General features: G+C 42.1%; 1 protein-coding gene across 1 annotated transcript in view; it reads left to right on the top strand.

Moving 5' to 3' along the window:
• The window catches only part of LOC144494026 (pecanex-like protein 2), a 209,129-nt gene that overhangs the window by 65,787 nt on the left and 118,335 nt on the right, over positions 1-25,007 (top strand). The window contains exons 12-18 of the mRNA XM_078213600.1: positions 4,765-4,910; positions 5,652-5,745; positions 10,460-10,601; positions 13,013-13,155; positions 15,485-15,638; positions 15,724-15,756; positions 20,796-20,967. Coding sequence (XP_078069726.1) covers positions 4,765-4,910; positions 5,652-5,745; positions 10,460-10,601; positions 13,013-13,155; positions 15,485-15,638; positions 15,724-15,756; positions 20,796-20,967 — 884 coding nt within the window. The remainder of the gene's footprint in view (positions 1-4,764; positions 4,911-5,651; positions 5,746-10,459; positions 10,602-13,012; positions 13,156-15,484; positions 15,639-15,723; positions 15,757-20,795; positions 20,968-25,007) is intronic.

The following is a 25,007-nucleotide window of genomic DNA, read 5'->3' as shown; positions in this document are numbered from 1 at the left end:
TGCCTAAGATGCCATTCTTTATATCTCAGACTGGATGGTGAGTGAGAACAGGCTATTCATCTTTTGAAGCTATCACAGCCGATCTGATGTAAGTCAGTGATGACAGGACTTGTGAAATCAGATACAGATAGCAGAGTTTTGGATGAGATGGAGTTTATGGAAGGTGCAAGATGGGAGGCCAGCCAGAAGGATATTGGTGTCAAGTCTAGAGTGATAAAGCAGTAAATGAACTGAGACGGTGACAGAAATGTTGAAATAATTTTTTTTTCTGATGGAGAGGAGATGGGGTTAGAAGTTCATCTTGATCAGATTGAATGCTAAGATTGGGTGTCGTCTGGGTCAGCCTGAAACAATGGGTTTGGACAGGGATGGAATCAATTGCATTGGAAATGATTCATCCCAAACTCCTTGAATTATCTGTGGTTTTGGCCAATTAAGGTAGATTTACTGAGTTTTTTTCTCCCTGGCAAGATCTTTCATCTGGTCAAAATATTCCAGGCATGATGCCTGCAATATTCAGGTCATTGATTTCAGAATCTACCCCATTATCTTGATCATTTGGGTGCCCTGATTCTTAAACAGTTTTTGGTAATGAATTTAGACTTTTGTCTTTTGCATGAGCCTTTAAATGGGATTATTTTTCACTTTTGAAATTCTCTTTTGTTTTTCACTTGTGAAATGGTAATTATAATTCCGATTCATCATCATGCGTGTCAGGATCTGAGCTGAAAATGAATATCTAACTGTATGTGACCATCACCTGGTGACGCAAATAGAACAGTCCAAATATAAAGCTTCAAGCTCAGTTGCATATTCTTGATATCTTGCCAGAAGTAAATTAGGAAAGTGAAACTCATGTTATTTTTTAAAAATTAAATATCAGTCATGTGCAAGTGAGCACAATACACACTTTTCCCCCGTCATCTCCTGAAACAAAGGTTGGAAGATAATTGTCAAAGTGCTTTTGCAATGTGACTGAGTGCTAATATTTTGGCCCAATATTTGCTCCAGGTACAGGAGTGCAGAGATGTTTCCTGGCTCTGAAATGAGGCCTGAAAGTTGGAATTGGCAGCAGGTTGGGTTAGAAGTTAGATCCCTGGCCCCAGGAATGAGTGCGAAGGCTGTGGGGGCAGGACTGGGTGGAAGCCCTCCCTCTGTGCACTGGTATTTTGTTGAAGTTATTTTAAAAAAGAATAAACAAAAAAACAGCGCACCAGTCCTCACACGCTTCCTATGCTACATCCATGCCAATCTGTGCCACATCATGCGTCCCCCCCCCCCCACCCCATGGCTCCTCATACCCCCATGTCACCCTTTGCTCCTCTATCCACTCACTATGATGCCTCATGCCTCTATATCACTCTATGCCTCTCGAATCCCCCATGACCTGTCACAACCCCATGCCAACCCATGACCCCAATTATTTCCATGGCCCTTTGTAGTCCCATGCCAATTTGGTGCCAATTCATGCCAACCCATGTCCCCTACCCACCACCCTTTGCCGTTACTCCCTCCATGTTAACTCGCCTAGTCCCCATCATGGGAAAGCTTCAGGGGAGCCATGCTGACATAAAATAGTTATATCTATTGATGATGTAATTATTTTTAAAAAATCTTATTGATAAAAATCCATTCAATACATTGAAATTCCTTCCATGGACTTCTCATGAAAACAAACATTTCTATTATATAACTACGTGAAACTGTCAATCAAGCTGCTCAGCTAACAGGCACCTCAATGCAATAATATTAGGTTGTAAAATCATAATGATGACTAGCATGGTTAGAAGATTGGTTGACTGGCAGAATGATGTGGAGATACTGGCGTTGGACTGGGGTAAATACAGTAAGAAGTCTCACAACACCAGGTTAAAGTCCAACAGGTTTATTTGGTAGCACAAGCCACTAGCTTTCGGAGCGCTGCTTCTTTATCAGGTGAGTGGGAGTTCTGTTCACAATCAGGTACAGACAATGTGAGTGGAGAGAGGGTTAAGCACAGGTTAAAGAGATGTGTATTGTCTCCATGTCACACTATCTGTAACCCCCGCGACTTGCCTGGACTTGCAAAATCTCACTAACTGTCCTAGCTGGAGACAATACACATCTCTTTAACCTATGCTTAACCCTCTCTCCACTCACATTGTCTGTACCTTTAAGACTTGATTACCTGTATAGACTCACATTCCAACCATTATTTTGTAAATTGACTTTGTGTCTTTATATGCCCTGTTTGTGAACAGAACTCCCACTCAACTGATGAAGGGGCAGCGCTCCGAAAGCTGGTGACTTGTGCTACCAAATAAACCTGTTGGACTTTAACCTGGTGTTGTGAGACTTCTTATTGTGACTGGCAGAAAGCAGAGAGTGGGGATAAAGGGTTCTGTTTCACAATAGCAGGCAGTGACTAGTGGAGTTCCGCAGGGGTCAGTTTTGGGACCACTACTTTTCACTTTATACATCAATGATGTAGATGAAGGAACTGAGGGTATTGTGGCTAAGTTTGCAGGGGCGGCACGGTAGCACAGTGGTTAGCACTGCTGCTTCACAGCTCCAGGGTCCCGGGTTCGATTCCCAGCTCGGGTCACTGTCTGTGTGGAGTTTGCACATTCTCCTCGTGTCTGCGTGGGTTTCCTCCGGGTGCTCCGGTTTCCTCCCACAGTCCAAAGATGTGCGGGTTAGGTTGATTGGCCAGGTTAAAAATTGCCCCTGAGGTGCGTAGGTTAGAGGGATTAGTGGGTAAATATGTGGGGGTAGGGCCTGGGTGGGATTGTGGTCGGTGCAGACTCGATGGGCCGAATGGCCTCCTTCTGCACTGTAGGGTTTCTATGACTTCTATGATACAAAGATGGAGAGGCAGGTAGTATTGAGGAGGCGGGGAGGCCTCAAAAGGACTTGGACAGGTTAGGAGAGTGGGCAGAGAAGTGGCAAATGAAATACAGCATGGGGAAATGTGAGGTTATGCACTTTAGTAGAAAGAATAGAGACATAGACAATTTTCTAAATGAAGAGAAAATTCAGAAATCAGAAACGCAAAGGGACTTGGGAGTTCTAGTTCAGGATTCTCTTAAGGTTAACCTGCAGGTTGAGTTGGTAGTTAGCAAGATAAATGCAATGTTAGCATTCATTTCGAGAGGACTAGAATACAAAAATAGGGATGTAGTGTTGAGGCTTTATAAGGCTCTGATTCGACCACATTTGGAACATTGTGAGCAATTTTGGGCCTGTATCTAAGGAAAGATGTGCTGGCATTGAATAGGGTCCAGAGGAGGTTCACGAGAATGATCCCGAGAATGAAAGGTTTGACGTATGAGGAGCGTTTGAGTCTATTCGATGGAGTTTAGAAGGATGGGGGGGATCTCATTGAAGCTTACAGAATACTGAAAGGCCTAAATAGAGTGGACGTGCGGAAGATGTTTCCATTAGTAGGAGAGACTAGGATCCGAGGGCACAACCTCAGAGTAAAGGAACCGAGATGAGGAGGAATTTCTACAGCCAGAGGCTGGTGAATCTGTGGAATTCATTGCCACAGAAGGCTGTGGAGACCAAATCACTGAGTGTATTTAAGACAGATAGAAAGTTACGGGCAAAAGGCAGGAGAATGGGGTTGAGAAACCTATCAGCCGTGCTCCTGCAAGTCAACAACTATTGGGATATATGTTGTAATTCAAGGTTCCTGGGAACTTGGAACTGCATGAATCAGGTCTGATGGACTGGGAGTCTCACTTAGAGAGATCATAGTGTGACTGGTATGGAAAATGTTTTAAAAGTGTCACTCCTGTGAAGTAGGTATTGCCGTTCTGAAGTCAGGCAGAGTAGTGGGAAAAGAGAAGATTGACGGGTGACCTGAAAGAGGTCTTAAATATTATGGAAGAGTTTGATAGGGTAAACATAAAGAAGACATTTCTACCTGTGAGGGAGACTAAAACTAGAGGTACTAAATATAAAATAGTCATAAATCTATCAGAGAATTCAGAAAAAATATCATTACTCAAAAAGTGGTTAGAATGTGAAATTCGCTACCCCTTGGGGCAGTTGATTGAACCAGTAGAATAGATAGATACATTGAAGGAAAAACTAGAGAAGGCAATCAAGAATGGAAAAATTTTCTGATCGGATTAGAAAGAGTTAGAGGAGGCTCTTATTAAATCATTAAAACAATCATAGAATTGGGCAGCACGGTAGCTCAGTGGTTAGCACTGCTGCTTCACAGCTCCAGGGACCTGGGTTCGATTCCCGGCTTGGGTCACTGTCTGTGTGGAGTTTGCACATTCTCCTTGTGTCTGCGTGGGTTTCCTCCGGGTGCTCCGGTTTCCTCCCACAGTCCAAAGATGTGCGGGTTAGGTTGATTGGCCATGCTAAAATTGCCCCTTAGTGTCCTGAGATGTGTAGGTTAGAGGGATTAGCAGGTAAATATATAGGGATATGGGGGTAGGGCCTGGGTGGGATTGTGATCGGTGCAGACTCAATGGGCCAGATGGCCTCTTTCTGCACTGTAGGGTTTCTATGATTCTAATGTCTGCTTTTGTACTAGAAATACTAAGCCTATATGTTTGGCTGTACTGTGCCTGATTGAGGATATTTATTGCCGGCACTAGCAAGAATTCCTTTCTCGGGAAATAGCATCTCACACCTGGACGAGCACAGGAATATATAACAAAAGAAAATTTATTTTTGTTCATATCTAAGGAGATGAACTATCATACTAATTTGAGATAGTTATGCTCACTGTTTTGTCCACTTAAATTCCTGTGTAACAATTTACAGTTCACAGGATAACCAAGAAGTGCAGAACCATTCTTGTTCATTACAATGGGGGAGCTCCATGTGTCCAAGTGATAGTCCAAAGCATGAAGCTGCATCACACCATGATACCTCCACTGGTGCCACACACTTCTTTGTAGATGAGCTTGGTGAGTATTTTTTGGTGGTGAGTAAATACAATTTCTGTGCATAGAATAGAAGCGTGTTGTATGTTGTGTATAAAGGTTAGATTGAATGAAAGGTCAGACATGGATGTAAGCTTGTATTTTTCCCAATTTCTCTCCCATTTCTTGTTCTTTAGGACATCATCTCCCAGTTGAAATTGTGCTAGGATTACTGGAGGCCACTGAGATACCCCAACAAGATTGCCTTCCTCCCTCCCTGTGGGAAAGTGCCTTTGATCGGCACCTCTGCTGAGATTCACAATCAGGATCTGCACTGCACAACATGGGATTTTAATCCATGTCCTTAAAGCGTTGCTTGGGCTTCTGGATTACCAGTGCAGCAACATTACCACTACACCAACATCCCCCCCTTGTAGCAATGTAAGGGGATATTAGAATAGGTCACCACAAGCTTAGTCCAAAATAATGTCCTAAAGGAGGGGAAAGAGCTAGAGCAATGAAAAGTGGAGGTTTGGGGAGAGAATTCCAAAGCTTGAAGGCATGGTCATCAGTGAATGGTAGAAGAATAAAAATCAAGAATGCTTGAGAGGCCAGAATTAGAGGAGTGCAAAGTTCATGGAAAGTTGTATGGTTGGAGTAGATTTCAGAAGTAGGGAGGAGTTTGAAAGAAGATGAGGATTTTATAATTGAATAATTGCCAGAGAGTTAGAGGGTTAAATTTGAAAATGAATAAAACAGTGAAATACTGTGTCATTTCATTCTTAGGAGCAGTAAGGTCATACACGTTCGGTCCTGAAAGCCAAGGCTTTGAAAATTCATTGGATCATCCTCCAAGTTCAGAACATATTCAAAGTTCGTGGTAAGTCTGATTTTCTCAATGGTTCCTCAAATAAGATATGATTCAGAAGATAACACACCTCTTTGAAAATGATGAATTGTATATCAGATCAGGAGAAAGTGATAAATTAATCACTGTGCCGAGTACTTTTGTCCAGCTCTTAGAAAAAGGACAACAGAATATGTTAAGGACTTGTTACTGTGAATGATTGACGAGTGTCATGTTAGGCAACTCAGGTCCATCAGAAACAGGGTTGAAGTGTACTGGGATTATTCTTTGGCTCCAGATCAGTTGTATATGTATAATCCTACAGTGCAGAAGGAGGCCATTCGGCCCATTGAGTCTGCACCGACCACAATCCCACCCAAGTCCTATCCCCATAGCCCAGCATTTACCCTAGCTAGTCCCCCTGACACTAAGGAGCAATTTAGCATGGCCAATCCACACATCTTTGGACTGTGGGAGGAAACCCACGCAGACACGGGGAGAATGTACAAACTCCACACAGACAGTGACCCAAGCCGGGAATCAAACCCAGGTCCCTGGCGCTGAGGCAGCAGTGCTAACCACTGTGCCACTGTACCACCCGATTAATTGGCACAAAAGATGATTTTAAATTTTCTTGTGAAGGTGCTAGTTATCTTTTTTCATTTGCTACTGGATCTCACAAAATGATAATACATAGACTCTTCCATTGCATTCCCAGGCTCGTTGCTTATGACCCGAGATAGGATCACCAGTGAATCACAGCTGATGATGTTTATTGATGCTTCACAGTGTTTGACATACAAATGGGATGCTGTCCTCTGCATCCAGAAGACTAGAATTGAAGGGGTTAGAAGCTACTTTGCAGTTGTACAAAGCCTTAATTAAACCACATCTGGAGCATGTGAGCAGTCTGGGCACCACACCTTAGGAAGGGTTTATTGACCTTGGAGGTCAATGTACCAGAATTATATCTGGACCCCACGGGCTAAATCACAAGGAGAGATTACACAAACTAGGGTTATATTCTCTTGAATTTAGCAGGAGAGACCCATTTGAAGTTTGCAAGATATTTAGGAGAACGGATAGGGGAGATGGAAACTATGTCCACTAGTTGTGAGGTCTAGGATTAGGGAATATAATCTAAATATTGGAGCCAAAGTTTTCATGAGTAAAGTAGGAAGCATTCCTCCACACAAAGGATGGTAGAAGTTTGAAACTCTTGATGTTAGATCAATTATTAATTTTTAAATTTTCAACTCATTTTTGTCAAACTAAGGCTGCGTTTGCTCTCTCAGCCAGACATTAAAATATTCCATGGCATTATTTCAAAGAAGAATGAGTGTTCTCCTAATGTCATGGCCAATATCTATCCCTTAACCAATACTTAATAAGATTAGATTATCTTGTTGTTTATTTTATTGCTGTTTGTGGGACCTTGCAAATTGTGTAGCCGTGTTTCCTACATTACAGCAGCTACTACACTTCAAAAATACTTCACCGCAGCAAAGAACTTTGGGAAGTCCATAGATAGTGAAATGGGGCTACAGGACTGCATGTTTTTCTGTAACTGTGGCAAACATGGTGAAATAATCAAAGATTGTTTCAGCTCATCACACTCACTAGAGGGTGCTGTATCCATGTGATTTCAATCTTTTATCGTCAACACTGTTGTTCACTATGAACATTGAACAAAAGCCCAGTGATTTAATGATAACTATTAATAGGGTTCTTAAAAATGTGATTTATTTTAAAATAACATGTCTCTTCTATTTTTCCTCCCACCATCTCTCCCCCAACCATTACTCAGCATAGGACATGAATGTGGATATTGTTGTTCATTAGAAGCCTTCATCCATGCTGCCCTGAAATTCCATCTTATTTCCAGCATACCTACAGTACAGAAGCCTAAGGGGCAATTTAATTGAGGTGTTTGAGATTCATAAATAATTTGATAGGGCAGATAGAGAGAAACTATTTCCTCCACTGGGCGAGTCCAGGAAAGGTGGGTAAATGGAGTTAAGATACAGATCAACCATATTCTAAGTAAATGAAAAAACTTGTTTAAGGGACTGAATGACATTTTCCTCCTCTTACATATTGCAAGCAATGGGACCTTGTGGCCACATTAATTATAAACTACTTTGCTTTGGATTTTGATACCCTTAGCAATCCTTACCTGCTGTTAAAATACAAACCCATATTCTATAGAATCCTAGTGACTGCTTGGAGGGGATCACTAGGAGGGGAATCCTATTGTCTAAGAGGGCGAGGACCACACTTGCTCTGTAGACCATGGGTTTGGTGCTTGATTTGAGGTCTCCATCTTCGAACACTCAGGCTTCCAAAGACTGAACTGGCGCATTGGAGTCGATGCTGGACTCAATTGTCGAAGTCTGCTCATGCTGAGTGGAGGCTCCCAAGGTGTGGAAAATGATCCACGTTGTCTAAAGGCTCACTGTGGTTCTTGATGGTTGGGGGGGCAGTTTTGCATGGCAGGAGCATGCTGATAGAGAATCTTTGTTTTCCAGATGTTTATTCTGAGGCCCATTCTCTCATATACCTCGGTGAATGCGATCGATGATGCTTGTAGCTTGGCCTCTGAGTGTGCGCGCACACACATGTTCTGTGTACTGCAGCTCGATGACAGAAGTTGGGGTGGTCTTGGTTCTGACCTGGAGACATCAGAGGTTGAAAAGCTAACCACTTAGCTGGTAGGTTAGCTCCACTCCAGTGGGGAGCCTCAAGATGATGAGGTGGAGTGTTGCTGTGAGGAAGATAGAGATGAATGCTAGTGCGATGATGCAGCCCCTGTTTGACCCCAGTTTGCACATGTATTGGCTCTGTGGTGGTTTTGTTGGAGAGGATTATGGCTTGCATCTCATTGTGGAGCAGGTGGAGAATGGTGATGAATTTCTGCAGGCAACCAAATTTGAGGAGGATGTTCCACAACCCCTCACGGTAGACAGAGTTGAAGGCCTCTGCCAGATCTAAAAAGGCCATGTGTGGAGGTTGATGTTGCTCCCTGTACTTTTCCTGGATTTGTCGCGCACTGAAGATTATGTCCATTGTGTCTCTTGACGGTCAGAAGCCACACTGAAACTCAGGGAGAAGCTCTTCAATCACTGAGAGGCAGTTGAGGAGGATTCTCACAATGACCTTTCCTGTGGCAGAGAGTAGGAAGATCAATCTGTAATTCCTGCAGTCAGACCTGTCTCCTTTCTTGAAGACGATCACAATTAAGGCATCTCTGAGATCTCCCAGCATGCTCTCTTCCTCCAGATAAGGGAGATGAGGTTGTGAATTCTTGTCAAGAATGCCTCTCCACCACATTGTAGTATTTCAGCGGGGATTCCATCTGCTTTAGAGCCTTGTTGTTTTCAACTGTCGGATGTTTCTTTCAACCTCACGGCAAACTGGGGTTGTGTTCAGATGGTGTCAGGTAATGTGTTATTGGATGGTGTCAAGAGCACTTGCATTGAAGTCTACACTTTGGTCGAGGAGGTCTTCAGAGAGCTCTCTCTAGCGAACGTTGACTGCCTCTCTGTCTTTGATAAGCGCCTCACTGTTTTTGGCTCTCATTGGTCATTAGTTGTCGCCAGGTTAGCTGTGAGGTGCCGACTGAGTAAGTCTTTCTTCTCATAGTCTTTGAGTCCAGTGACATTGAGTCTCATGCGGCAAAGTTTTTTTCTACCTCTGCCAGTTTCGCGCCAGGGTGATGGAGATGTCAGAGTGGATTAGTCGGTAGTCAGTCCAGCAGTCATTGGCTTCGGTCGTGAGCAGGTGATGTGGAATTCTTTCCAATGCCTTGCTCAGATGATGATATAGTCAGGTGCCAGTGCTTGGAGTAGGGCGGCTGCCATGAGGTCTTCTGCTTGTCCCTCTGGTGGAGCAGGGTGTTTATAATGACTAGGTCATGTCTGGGGCTAGAGTGACTAGAAATGGGGGATGCAGTTTCAGGAAAGGTGTGATCACAGTTCTCCTAAACAGCAAGCCAACTGTAGGGGATTTTAAAATTTTGAAAGGAGTTTTGAATCAGTAGATATGGAGAAACTGCTCCCACTGGCAGGATGGTCAGTAATTAGAGGACATGGATTTAAAATAGTTGGCAAAACAACTAGAGGCAACAATGGGAAATGTTTTAATACTGTAAATTGTAATCTGGAAGGCATTTCCCAAAATGGTGCTGGAGGCATACTCAATAGTAACTTCCAAAAGCTAATTAGATAAATACATTCGAAATAAATTGCAGGGGCTGTAGGTAAAGAGCGGGGGTGTGGAAGTAATTAAATAGCTCTTTCAAAAAACTGACACAGGCATGTTTGGTCAAATGGCCTCCTACTGCTCCGTAATATTATATGATTCCAAATATAAGAATCTGTCTTTTTCTGGTCGAGCTTTTGGTTTTCTCTACTTCATTTTTAAAAATTTGCTTCATTACTGTATTCACTTTTATGTTGCTCTCTCTTACACTCTCAACCACTCTGCTGTGTTACCCATTCTATGCAGTCTACTCTCCCCAAGTGAATCAACAATGAGCCTTATGGGACACCAAGGAATTGCAAGCTCCTCAGATTTACCTCAATAATGATTACCTCGATAACATTGTGCCTTATTTTTCTCTTCTGTAATTAAATGCAAGAACTCTTTATTTAAAAAAAAGTGTGGGTTTAAATGGCAATGGGCCTTTAATGTGTGGTTAGCAGCAGACCTCCAGATAGCATCACTCTTCACATGTTTTTCACTTCAGGGATCATCAGTCCAACTCTCACAGTTACCCTTCAGCAGATGGACACAGCGGGGCAGAGGAAACGATCGATGAGCCCCCCCATCAACAACAGCCAGTTGTATTACAGAGAATGCGAATTAGAAGATATTCAGAAGCACGGCAGGTAGGCAATGGGCCCTGCAGAAATTAATGCCAAATATCTCATTGTGTCGAAACAAAGTAATTGAAGATGGGTTGCCAACTTCAGTAAAGATATAAGTAAGGATGTTATCTTGCCAACTCATTTCAAAATGCCAAAAGTTGAACATAACTTTTACAATTTGAGATATGCATTCCAATATTAAAATTCATCCTTCAAAGCAAAAATGCCGCAGATGCTGAAAATTTGAAATAAAATGGAGCAGGTCAGACATGTTCATTGACTCTGTTCCTCTCGCAGATTCTGCCTGGACTGCTGCATTTTCAGCATTTCCATTTTTAAAAATTGCCTTTTCTTAATTACACCTTTCATTAAAAGAACACAAAACATAAACTGAATGAGTTAACTGTTGTAAGCAAATGTGGTAATCAGTGTGGACCCCTTGGCTTAATGTCACTTTGTGTATAACCGTAACGGACAGCCTTATACCCGGACTGCCCGGGTCATCCAACTCAAAAGCATCTTCCTGTCTTCCCTTCATATCCTTTGATCTCTTTTACCCCAAGAGCTATATCTAACTCCTTGAAAGCATACAATATTTTGGTTTCAACTGCTTTCTGCGGTAGCAAATTCCACATGCTCACCACTCTCTGGGTGAAGAAATTTCTCATTTCAGTCCTAAAAGGTTTACCCCTTATGCCTAGACTATGACCCCTGGTTCTGGACTGCCCCACCATCAGGAGCAGCTTTCCTGCCTCTAGTCCTGTTAAAATTTTATAGGTTTCTATGAGATCCCTCCTCTTCTGAACTCCAACGAATATAATCCGAACTGACTCGATCTCTCCCTATACTTCAGATCTCAATCCCAAAAATCAGTCTGGAAAACCTTTGCTGCACTGCTTCTATAGCAAGAACAGCCTTTCTCAGATAAAGAGCCAAAACTGCTTGCAGTATTCCAGGTGTTGCTTCACTAAGGCCCTGTGTAATTGCAGCAAGACATCCATGCTTCTGTACTCGAATCCTCTCACTATGAAGGCCGACATGCCATTTGCCTTCTTTACTGCCTGCTGCACCTGCACGCTTACCTTCAGTGACTGGTGTACGAGGACACCCAGGTATCATTCCCCTCTCTCAATTTATTGCCATTCAGATAATCTGCCTTCCTGGTTTTGCCACCAAAGTGGATAACCTCATATTTATCCACATTATACTGCATCAGCGATGCATTTGCTCACTTACTCAGCTTGTCCAAGTCACACTGAAGCATCTCTACATCCTTCTCATAGCTCACTCTCCTACCCAGCTTTGTATCATCTGCAAATTTGGAGATATTGCATTTAGTTCCCTCATCTAAACCATTAATATATATTGTGAATAGCTGAGGTCCTAGCATTGATCCCAGCTATAGATTAACTTACTAAGATCACCACACTTTCCCAGCACAGAGCATTGAAAGCTTCCCAAATAGAATCTCTCTACTCATCAAGGTGTTGACATATCTGGAGTCAAACAGGAAGAATCCTATCTCCCTGTGATATAGATCAACCCTCTGAGTCCAAAAATGTGCAGGTTAGGTGTATTGGCAATGCTAAATTGTCCCTGAGTGTCCAAGGATGTGTAGGTTATGTGGATTTGCCATGGTAAATATGCGGAGTTACGGGGATAGCGGGGAGGGGTGCTGGGTGCGGTGCTCTTTCAGAGAGTCAGTGCAGACTTGATGAGCTGAATGGCCTCCTTCTGCACTGTAGGGATTCAATGGTACTATGATATTAGCCAGATCTGTGTGGATTTTCTGAGAATCAATTCTGTCCCAATAATCATCTGAAGCCAACTAGATCCCAATCAGACATTTTACATATCACCCCCCAATTCCCATAGAAGTACCACAACAAGCTGGCATTTGATTTGGTTGAGCAGTATGAGACAAGTGTGGACATACTATCTCAAGTTCTGTTTGTCGGTAAGATGGGGCTTTTGCAGCAGATAGTTGCCTCCCTACAGAATAGGGACTGAACCATGGACCAATCGTCACATCTAATCTCCTCTGAATTAAAATGGAAGTCTACTTTCTCGCACTATCCCCAAATCTCTTAATTCCCTCAATGTCCAAAAATCTATTGATTTCAGTCTTGAATTGATTAATCAACTAGGAATTAGCAGGCCCTCTGAGGCAGAGAATTCCAAAATTTTAGAACCCTCTGAGTGAGGAGGTTTTTCTGCATCTCTGCCATAAATGGCTGACCCCTTATCCTGACCCTGTGACCCTTCCTTCTAATTAGGAGAAATGATCCATCAGTAGCTGAGATAGAACAATTTCATTTCTAGGTAATATGGGTAAAGTAAAACTCAATGAGCCATGTAGAGAGGGCGTAGCTATGTATTTTGGATGGTTGTTCTAATTTTCTGCTTATATAAATATCCTTTTATCTCTGAAGGGCGGGGCTGTGAATCGTGAATCAACTGTTAAAGTAATCGAGGAAAAGTCCAACTGCAGACAGTCCTACAGGTTTTGGATTTTACCTGGCAAGTGGGTGGAGATTTGTTATGATCGCCTGGCTTTACTGACTTTACTTGACAGGTATTTATCCTCTGCTTTTAAAGTTTCTATCACTTCATAGAACTCTGCATTAGAAACATGGAAACATAGAAAACTACAGCACAAAACAGGCCCTTCGGCCCCACAAGTTGTGCTGAACATATCCCTACCTTTTAGGCCGACCTATAACCCTCCATCCTATTAAGTCCCATGTACTCATCCAGGAGTCTCTTAAAAGACCCTATTGAGTTTGCCTCCACCACCACTGACGGCAGCCGATTCCACTCGCCCACCACCCTCTGTGTGAAAAACTTCCCCCTAACATTTCCCCTGTACCTACACCCCAGCACCTTAAACCTGTGTCCTCTCGTAGCAGCCATTTCCACCCTGGGAAAAAGCCTCTGAGAGTCCACCCGATCTATGCCTCTCAACATCTTATATACCTCTATTAGGTCTCCTCTCATCCTATGTCTCTCCAAGGAGAAAAAACCGAGCTCCCTCAGCCTATCCTCATAAGGCATGCCACTCAATCCAGGCAACATCCTTGTAAATTGCCTCTGCACCCCTTCAATCTTTTCTACATCCTTCCTGTAATGAGGCGACCAGAACTGAGCACAGTACTCCAAGTGGGGTCTGACGAGGGTCTTATATAGCTGCATCATTATCCCCAGACTCCTAAACTCAATCCCTCGATTGATAAAGGCCAGCACACCATACACCTTCTTAACCACCTCCTCCACCTGCGGGGCTGATTTTAGAGTCCTATGGACCCAGACCCCAAGGTCCTTCTGATCCTCTACAGTACTAACAGCATTGTTACAATCCATAAGAAATGATGATGATGCACATGAAACAGTCCTTGTTCATGTGCAGCAAGACCTGGACAATATCCAGGCTTGGGCTGATAAGTGACAAGTAATATTCGTGCCAGGCAATGTCCATCTCCAACAAGAGAGAATCGACTTTGACATTTGATGGGATTTCCATCGCCTAACCCCCCTCCTCAATCAACATGCTGGGGTTTACCGGTGACTGAAACTGAACTGGAGCAGCTATATAAATACTACGGCTTCAAGAACATGTCAGAGGCTGGAATCTCTGAGGCAAGTAATTTGCGCCTTGATTCCCCAATGCCTGTCCACCATCTGCAAAGATCAAGCCAGGGTGTGGTGAATACTCTCCACTTGCCTGGGTGTGTGCAGCTCCATAACACTCAAGCTTGACACCATGATACTTGCTATCCTGAACTTACTCGTTTAAACTTCTGATCCCTTGTCCCAGTTGGAACTGGAGTTAATGTAAAGCAAGTTTCTAGATTAATGTTTCCATAAAATGGCAGAGCTATGGCAGCTGACTGAGGAAACGTCCACCGGGAGCTGCCACATGGATCGTTTGATTGTTTAATGACGCACCTCATTACAAAATCCACAAAAGGCATTGCTCATCCAAACCTGTTAATTGTAAATGATCCAAACAGCACACTGGATGTGGGAGTCATGGCACACTGACAGGCAGTGACAACTGAATGACTTAATTTGATCGGGAATTCAGTAAAATCAAAAATATAGCAACCAACTATCTTGTAAACGTCAGTGAGGTCATCGTTTTGATATTTCCTTTCAAGATCTAATTTTCTCTAGTCTTTCCCTGTTAATTATCTCTACTCCACCCCTCCCTCCCCCACTTAACCCCCCCTACTCAATGTCACCCACTGAGTAGTCCCCTGCAATGTAATTCCTCTAGCAAGTACTTATTTTCTGCTTCTCATCCAGTTTGCTTTTCATATTCCAATATCATGTATGGGCAGTATTACACATTTAAAGGTGATCCATTTTATTCTCAGTTGAGGTGTCGTTGAACACTAATCTTCCCTTGGCAATTTGTTGAGCTTGTTCCTTTATACTTTTAAATTAAGCCCATTTAAAACAGTGGGCAATACCTAGCTCCTGTATTTTTGGTTTCATTGAATTGAAGACCAGGGTTAAATCATTCAGTGGTCACTGCCCTGTCAGTGTGCCATGACTCCCACATCCCTGTATTGTTTGGATCATTTGCAACTACCAGGTCTAGATGAGCCACACAGATTTTCCGATGTGCTGAGTCATGCAACAATCGCACTATCCATGTGGTAACTCCCACTGGGAATTTTACCCATGGTTCTCTCAATCAGCTGCCATAACTCTGGGTACACTGCGTTAAAAATAGTTACCATTGATTTTTTAGCGGCTAATCAGGAGAACGACAGAGGAGATTCACTCCGCCTGTTTCCAAACTGCCATGTGTTTCCCCCAGTGTATATTAAGCAAACTAAAGCTTCCATTTAAAGTAATTTATGAGCAAGGTTCAAATAGCATGTATTATATTTTCACAGGAATCAGGAGATTGGGGAAAATGCGCTAGCAGTTTGCTTGGCTGTTCTTGTTGCCCTTCTTGGATTCAATCTCCTTAACCAAGGATTTTTCAAGGACCTGTCAGTTTTCCACTTCTGCCTGGTTATTGCAAGCTGTCAATATTCCCTGTTAAAAGTAAGTGTAAACGTTGTGTCCTATCTGATTTGAATGGTGGTAATGTGTCACAGGTCTTGACTACTCTTTTCTTGTCCTGTTTCAGAGTGCTCAGCCTGATCCTGCATCACCTGTACACGTGAGTTATGAAAACCAGTTTTGAAGGGCAAATGCCTAGAATTCAACTCAATGACTTTAGCTGATTGAAGGTCACTCCATGTGATTTAGCCCTTCTAGAACGACAATCCTACCACCTTTCCATGACACCACCTAGCTTATTCTTGGCCTCAACCACTTACCCAGTTCCAGTAAATCACTTTCTGGCTGATGTAATTGTCCTGCAGACCCCTATTAGATTGAGGCCATTTCCCAACACATGATGATCCAAGATAGACTTGCCAGCTTCAGGGTGGGGTTGACAACTCTGGTTAGACATAGTCCTACAGGTGTCATCACATGATCATCTGCCTCCAGCCACTCCACCCTCACACCTCTGCCGTTGCTCATTTGACACGTCTGTCTTCACGGTGCCTCACCCCCCAATATTCCCATTATTGCTCTCTGATATGTCCATCCTTGCGATATGTGACTTCCCAGCCATTTGTAAAGTGTACAGCCACTTCATTATGCAATTTGATGATTTTTGGATGCCAATCAAAAAGTCTGAATTCCCTTTTTAGATAGTTTGATTGCTTATAACCATTATTTTGTAATAATTCATTTTGAAAAGTACACAAATTTTAATCGTCACCCCCAAACCCTGATTTTCTCCTGGGTATTTGGCTCACAGCAGTGTTCTGGAGAGGACTCTTCAGCTCCCGAAGGTTCCAGGGCAATCCTGGAACATTGGCAACCCTCGGTGTAGGTGATTGACAAAACTGTATTTATTGACCATCCCATATTGCCCTCAGGGCAGTTCAACCAACCATGTAAGGTATCACTGGAATCACAGGTAGAATCTGACTGCATGTGGAGATCAGGTTCCCTTCTCGAAGGACTATAATGAACCAGGTGGGTTTTCACAATAGTCTGGGAAATTTCATAGCCGTTTGATCTGCTGCCAACTCTCAAATCACCGGATTTATGGAATTCAATTTCTTCACACAGCATGCTGGGGCTTGGACTCACAATCTCTGGTCAAGAAACACTTTGGATCATCATAACCTCGATTTTCCCTCTTCTCCTGGTGTTGTCTGTAATCTGATTCACTTTCATTAGCTAACCCTGCATCCTGAGCAGTAATGTGAAACTCAAAAGAAAGTAGCAGATACTCTGATGGTGTGCAGAAAATAAATTTGTGTGGGCTTTTTGGAGGAATGGAGAGGGGCTCATGTTTTGCAGAGCTCAATGGTGTTGTTGATAATTAAATCATAGTATTGTTATTCCTAAAATGCTCCATATGTAGTGGTAGCACTTTCAATGAAGAAGGAAAACAGGCATAGGTGTATCATGGGTAAGGAAGATGTAATGGCTGGTGTAAAATGGGTTTTAATAAAATGGGGTATATGGCAGGCAAACGTAGTGGGAAATTTAGAATGGGCGATGTATAATGAGTAGGGGTATAAAATAGGGGTGTATAAGCAGCCAGGTGTACAACAGGCAAGGGTATGTAACCAGCAAAACAGGAGTATATAATGGCTGAGTGTGAAAGAGTGTGTTTAATGGCAGTATTTGACAAGCAGGGTTGTATAACCGATGGGGTTGTTTAACATGCCTGGTGAGAAGTGAATTATGGGTGTGGTGTAAAACAGGCATGTATTGTAATGGCCAGATGTATGACAATTGGGTGTTTAACAGGCGAATGATATGTCATGGGCTGGGGTGTACAATGAGTGTGTTGTATTATGGGCAGGATGTATAATGGGTGGGTGTATAATGGATGGATCTGTAACAGGCGGTGGGTGTATAACTGGTGGGTGTATAATGGGTAGATCTGTAACAGGCAGAAGGTGTATAATGTGCCAATTATGACCATTGGGGATGTGTTTCAGGCAGGGGTGGATAACCAGCAGATATATGGGAAGCTGATCTGATATTGCTCAGTGAAAATCTATCCCATAATTTTAAAAGGGATGTTTCTTTTAAATGAATGTTGTTTCAACTTGAAAGTCGTCCTGATGTCCTACTTGCAAGGCCCCTAATGCCCCTAACCTGATCAGACTGTAATCATATCATACTGATTCCTCCACAGTGCAAAGTCCTCATGTGCAACAGTTGACAGAGGTCAAAGAACCGAAGAGAAGCAGGGCTAATGGCTTCTAATCAATAGCACCTTGCATTTATATTCTATTGTTAACATAGTAAATAGTTCCAAGATGCCTTGCAGGAGTGTTATCAAAGTTTGATATGAAACCACATGAATGGATATTAAAATAGGTGACCAAGTTTCAAAGAACAGCTTAAAGGAGGAGAGTGCGGTTCAGAGGCAGAGAGGTTTACAAAGGGAATTCCAGAGGTGTTAGAGTCTATGCAGCTGAAGACACGGCCACCAGTGACGGGTCGATTAAAATCAGGAATGCTCAAGAGACCAGAATTTGGAGAATCACAGGAATCTTAGAGAATTATAAAGATAGGAAGGGGGAAGTTCATGGAGGGATTAGAAAACAGTGATGAGAATTTTAATATTGAGCCTTTGCTGTATTGGAAGTCAATGTAGGTCAGCAAGATGATGGTTGAACAGGACTGGATGCAAGTCAGGAGATGGGTAGCAGAGGGGTTTGGATGTTTAACTCTATTTTAATGTCACAGTGCAGAATGTCGTAGGGAGAACTGTTAAGAGCAGCTCAGTTTATTGTCAAGTGCAGAAGGTAGAATAACACCAGCAGCAAGAAAGAGTTGAACTGATTCCTATTCTTGTGAATTCTGACCTTTTGCCTGTAACAGTGCTGCTTGTCACAATAGGTGATACATGTTTATTCAGAGAGATATAGAATAAAATAAGAATTGTCTCAACATTATTATTTATAATATTGTAATATAGCATTGGACAGAGGCATTGCTGTAAGCCACTTTAATCTTGATAAGAGTAGAGGCTGTGTGAGATTCTACACTTCCCAAGGCAGCTCAGTTGAGAATGATAAGATCAAATGTGATGTTTTTTTCTTGAAACAGGCATTATTACTGTCATAGCCTTGAAAAGAGTAAAATTTCAAACAACCCAATTTAGTGAAATTTTACATTTCGTCAAATTCTGACAGTCAGCAGATGCTGAATCCTAGGAGAAAATTACTGCAGTTTACTGCCCTTTATTTGGTAGATAATCCCCCACTGAGGTGTCACCCATGGATCAGTGGATAGCTCTCTTGCCTCTGAGTCAGAATGTTGTGTGTGGGTTCAAGTCCCACTCCAAGGATTTGCTCACAAAATCTAGGCTAACTTACCTGTGCAGTACTGAGGAAGTGCTGCACTTCTGGGGTGGTGTTGTTCAGATGAGATGTTAAGCTGAAACCCCATCTGCTGTCTCATAGAATCATAGAATCCCTACAGTGTAGAAGGAGGCCATTCGGCCCATCGAGTCTGCACCGACCACAATCCCACCCAGGCCCTACCCCCACATATTTTACCCACTAATCCCTCTAACCTACGCATCTCAGGACTCTAAGGGGCAATTTTTAACCTGGCCAATCAACCTAACCCGCACATCTTTGGACTGTGGGAGGAAACCGGAGCACCCGGAGGAAACCCACGCAGACACGAGGAGAATGTGCAAACTCCACACAGACAGTGACCCGAGCTGGGAATCGAACCCGGGACCCTGGAGCTGTGAAGCAGCAGTGCTAACCACTGTGCTACCGTGCCGTCTCAGGTGGTTGTTGAGGCTGAATGATAAATCCAGCTGAAAATTTCAAAATAGACCAATGAATTTTTGTTTGGCAGAGGTATTAAGAGTTTTAAAACCAAAGTGAGTAGATGGAGATAAGCTACGGATCAGCTGTGAACTAATTGAACAGCAGAACAAGTTCAGGGACTGCCTCCAGTCAATGTGTGCTGAATGGCCTCTTGTCCCTGTGTATTGAGCTTGAGGAACTGAATGGCATCCTCCTGTTACTCTTTGACAGGCTCATAGGTGCTGAATGGCCTCCTTCTATTCCTATGTAACAAGCTCGAGGGACTTGTGACCTCCTATTCCTGTGTAACAGGCTCAGTCAGCTGAATGACCTCCTTCTGTTCATGTGTAACAGGTTCAAGGAGCTGAATAGCCTCCTGTTCAAATGTAAGAGGCTTGAGAGGTTGAATGGCCTCCTGTTCATATCTGACAACCTGGAGGGGCTGAATAGTGTCCTCCAGTTTGTATGCTTCAAACTAGAGAGCTGCCCCAGTATCTCAGCGAGTAAATGCTGAGTTATGCGAAGCAAGAGAGCCACAGACAGGGAGGCGGTGGCACAATACACAGGTCCCATGTCCTGATTTCATAAAGAGCTGCTGCCAATTATGGGTCTCAATTGTGAGTGAGGGTGATGCAGTTTCTTTCTGTGCTAATTTAACACAATCACACTAATGAAAGTAGAGAGACCAAAGGAATTGGGATTGTTGACATTGGAATAGATGAAGTTAAGGGAGTGTTGGATAGAAATGTTCAAACTGTTCAGGGGTTTTGATAGAGTAAATAGAGGGAAATTATTTCTTGTGACAAGTGGGTTGGAAACCAAATGACACAGCTTTAAAATAATTGGCAAATGAACCAGGAATGATATGAAATATATTTTTTTAATGCAGCGAATTGTTACAATCTGGAAACATGTAATGGTAACTTTCAAAAGGGAATTAGATAAATACTTGAAGTGGGAAGTATTACAGGACTTTGGAAAGATCGGGAAATTGGGATTAATTGGAATGTCTCTTCTGAGGGGACGAAGGGTCTATTAAAACCCCTCAGAAATTTTGAACACTTCTGTTAAATCACCGTTGAACCTCCTCTGCTCTAAGGAGAATAATCCCAGCTTCTCCAGAAAACTCATCCTTGGTACCATTGTAATAAATCTCCTTTACTCCCTTTCCAAGGCCTTGTCTATCCTTCTTAATGTGGGATGCCCAGAACTGAACACAATACTCCTGTGATAAGTGCTTTATATAAGTTTAGCATAATGTCCTTGCTTTTGTATTCTATTCCTCTGTTATTAAAACCCAAGATCATGTATACTTTTGTAACAGCCTTTTTTTCCCCAATGTTTCTCCCAGGGACACAATAGAATTGTTGCATACAGCAGATCGATTTATTTTTCCATCTGCTGTAGCCTTGTGTGGGTTTTGGATCTTGGGAGTAAATGCACTCGACTTCCAACTTCTACTCTCTATGGAATCAGATTAATATCTCCAGAAAACTTTGCTACTGCCAGAGATTTTATTATTGGTGAGTCAATACATATAATTGACAGTTTAACCATTAAACTGCTGGTTAAAGTGCTTACTGCAGTAATCGTAGAAAGCTCTGGTCTCTGCGCACATCTTCATTCATTAAATGTTTATAAATGCATTGCTCCAAGTTGATGAAAGAAAGAATAAAAGGAATAACTAAGAAAGAAAGACTGCCATGCATTTATAAAGCATCTTTTCCTCCCTCAATACATTCAAAAATACTGAACAGCCAATGATGACATGCTGTTTTGAAGTGTAGTCATTATTGTAATGTAGTAAACGCAGAAGCCAGTTTGGGCATAGCAAGCTCCCACAATATTAATGTTATAATGACCAGATTATTTGTTGGTTGAGGGATAATTATTAACTAGACATCAGACAGAGCTCCTCTACACTTCAGTGAATAATGGCTGCGAAATCTTTCATCTGCACCTGATTTGAAAGATGGCACCTCCAACAGTGCAGCACTCTCTCAATATATTGTGAGAATTTCAGTCTTTATTTGGAATCATGTTTCTAGAGTGGAACTTGTCTATAAATCAGGTGATTATGGGTTTGAGAGTTCTACTACTGAGCAAAAGGATCAGTTTAAAAATGTATGCCCTGATTCTGACCGCTTATCACCTTTGAGATTATTAAACAGCTCAGTGCAGAAAGAATTGGGGAAATGCCAAGGTGGAACTATATATGTCTTAGATAATAGCTCACTAGATATGCCTAACAGTCAGAGATATGTATGCTATTATTGGGAACTAGTGCCTGTCATTTCTTATGTGTTGCTACAAGCTGTATGTAACGTTCTTGCCAACTCTATGGATCTAATTTTGTTGCATTCACTATTATCTGTAGCTTTAGGTAAGAGGACAAGCTGATGTCCATTTAACTCTCCACACAAACAAGATAATATTTTTGTACAGCCAAGTGACGTATCAGATTAGGGTTTTATTTTTAGTGTGAACTCTGTAATATTGCTGTGTCTTCTAAGATAAGTTGAGTTGGGATTCACATAGAGACGTATGTGAAAGGATTTTTCTTGAGGAAATCAATAACATTCTTTCCTTCGGCAAAAGCGATATGAACTGACATCCCTTAGGGAAGTGCAGAGAGTTGTTTCTGACTGGAGTCAACAAAAATTATGCCCAGAAAATGAAGCAAAACCAAATGAAGTGCATCGTGTCCAGAATTTTATTTTTGTTTGTTCAGAATAATCTTCAATGATTCATGGTGTGGATCTGCAAATATTTGTGCAAATGTGTTGCCATCTGCTCTTGGTGGCAACAATTCCCAGATCGCCAACCATATCTGTGTACACAATGTCCTGGGAGCATTACGTGACTTACCATGTTCAACAATAACAACTTGCATTTATATAGTGTCTTTAATGTAGTAAATGTAGACCCAAGGCAATTCACAGTGTTATCAAACAAAATTTGCCACTGAGTCATATAAGGAGATATTACGACAGATAACCAAAAGCTTGTTCAGAAATGTTGGTTTTAAGGAGGGTCTTAAAGGAGAAGAGAACTAATGAGGCAGAAAAGTTTAGGGAGGAATCATAGGCTCTTGGCAGCTGTAGACACAATAGGATGATTAAAATTTGGGATGCTCAGGAGTCCGAAATGAAGAAGCACATAGACCCTGGACGGTTGCAGAGTTAGAGACGGTTCCTGAGACAAGGAGGAGTGAGGCCAGTGAGGGAATTGAAAACAAGGATGAGAATTTTAAAATTGAGGGAATGCCAGGCCAGGAGCCAGTGTTGGTCAGCACCTCTGGAGTGAATGGAAGTTGGTATGAGTCCCTGTTCATTAAAATGAATATTCAAGCACATTCAAATAATGATGGACAGGACAAACCATATGACCCATTTCAGCCAGTCCCATACAACTGTGAAATATAAAATCATAAGAAATAGAAGCAGAGTAGGCCATTTGGCCCATTGAAACACTGGGCAAGAATTTACACTTCCCCAGGGGGGTCTGCGACAGGCAGGGAGAGCCTAAAATTAAATGGACATTATTCCCCCCGGGAAGTTTCGCCCACTGCCAATCAGAACTCAGTTGAGCATGAAATGACAGTGGGCTTCTGAGATTTTGTGGGAATGGATTACAGTGTTCACCATCCAGAAAATTCTGCCCACTAACTCCTATCAGTGCAATGCATCTGCACATATGTAGGATGTGCTATCCTACTATCATGGCACAAATAAACGCAACCTTGGCAAAATGCTAGAATCCATTATTAAGGAAGTAGAGCAGAACATTTAGAAAATCATAATACAGTCAACCAAAATCAATATGCTTATATGAAAGGGAAATCATCTTTGACAAATTTATTAGGGTTCTTTGAGGTTGCAACAAGCCAGGTAGATTCAGGGTAATCAGTTATATGGTATATTTGGATTTTTAAAAGGCATTTCATATGGTGTGACGTAAAAGGTTACTACAGAAGATGAGAACTCATGGTTTTGGAGGTAACATATTGTCGTGGATAGAATATTGGCTAACTAACGGGGAACAGGTAGTTGGAATAAATAGATCACATTCAGATTGGCAAACTGTAGCGTGGAGCTGCGGAAATGAACTATTTATAATCTATATTAATGACTTGAATGAAGGGACCTGGTATATTTTAGCAATATTTGCTGATGAGATAAAGACAGATAAAAAAACAAGTTGTAAGGGGGACATGAAGAATCTGCAAAGTGATATTAAAAATTTGCTCTTGGAATATATGTGGGAAAATGTGAAATTGTCCACTTTGGTGGGTAGAATAGAAAAGCAGAATATTTAAATATAGAGAGACTGTCGAATGCTGTGAGCATAGAAGGATCTGGGAGTCCCCGTACATGAAGCACAAGAAGTTAACATCCAGGGACAGCAAGTAATTGGGAAGTTAAATGGAATGTTGGCTTTTGTTGCAAGGGGAATAGAGTGTAAAAGTTGGGAAACCTTCTTACATCTGTACTGGGCATTGGTTGGACCACATCTAGAGTAATGCATATTATTTTTAGTCTCCTTTCATTGGAGGCAGTTCAAAGAATATTCACCAGGTTGTGCAGACTGGGCCCATACGCATTGGAGTATAAAAACATAAGATGACCTTATTGAAACAATAAAAACCTAATTGAAATAAGATTCTGAAGGGGCTTGTTAGGACAGATGCTGAAAGGATGTTTCCCCTTGTGAAGAAATCTAGAACCAGGGGACATGGTTTCAAAATATTTAAGCTGTAAATGAGGAGGGATTTCTTCTCTGAGGATCGTTAATCTTTGAAATTCACTATCCCAGAAAGCAGTGAGTCATTGAATATATTCAAGGCTGAGTTAGACAGAGTTTTGACCTATAAAGGAGCCAAAGGGTCTGGGGTCAGGCAGGAGAGTGGAGTTAAAGCCACAAACAGATCAGCCACAATCTTGTTGAATGGCAGAGCAGGCTTGAGGGAGCCAAATGGTCACTCCTGCTCCTGTTTCTTATGTTCTAGCACTTCACAGTACTATCCCTCTGACAGTGCAGCACTCCCTTAGTATTTCATATGATGGAACAGTGAAGATAAATTTGTTGAAACTCTGTGTTTTCTGTTCCTTTTCCCTTGTTATAACCTGTATTCCCACACTGCCCTCCCCAATTTCTACTGCCCTTGCTCTGTCCACTATTCCTGTTGCCCTCATTTTGTTTTCTCTTGTCACCCTCACTGTCTCCACTAATCCTGCTGTCTTCACTATGTCTTCTATTCCCATTGCCCTTACTGTGCCTCTATTCCCTAGAATCCCCTACAATACAGCTATTGATCTCATAAATTACAGATGCATTGTTGTATTTATCTCGAGTTTCTCATAATTCTATTAGCACATCTCAAAATCTCAGGTCTCAACTGTAAAGAGGGTGAACTCTCAAAATTACAATTTATTTTACTTATTTGTGCTCTTATGGCTCTACAAATCAAGCATTAATTTCTCTCTCTGCAAACAATAATCATTTCCCTTGGTTATTCACTGTTCCACATACCCATGGCAACTATTTCTTTATAGGTATTAAC

This window comes from Mustelus asterias, chromosome 5, assembly GCF_964213995.1.
Source record: "Mustelus asterias chromosome 5, sMusAst1.hap1.1, whole genome shotgun sequence".
Classification (NCBI taxonomy): domain Eukaryota; kingdom Metazoa; phylum Chordata; class Chondrichthyes; order Carcharhiniformes; family Triakidae; genus Mustelus; species Mustelus asterias.
Note: the sequence above shows the minus strand (reverse complement) of the source record. Positions and strands in the feature narration are given on the sequence as shown.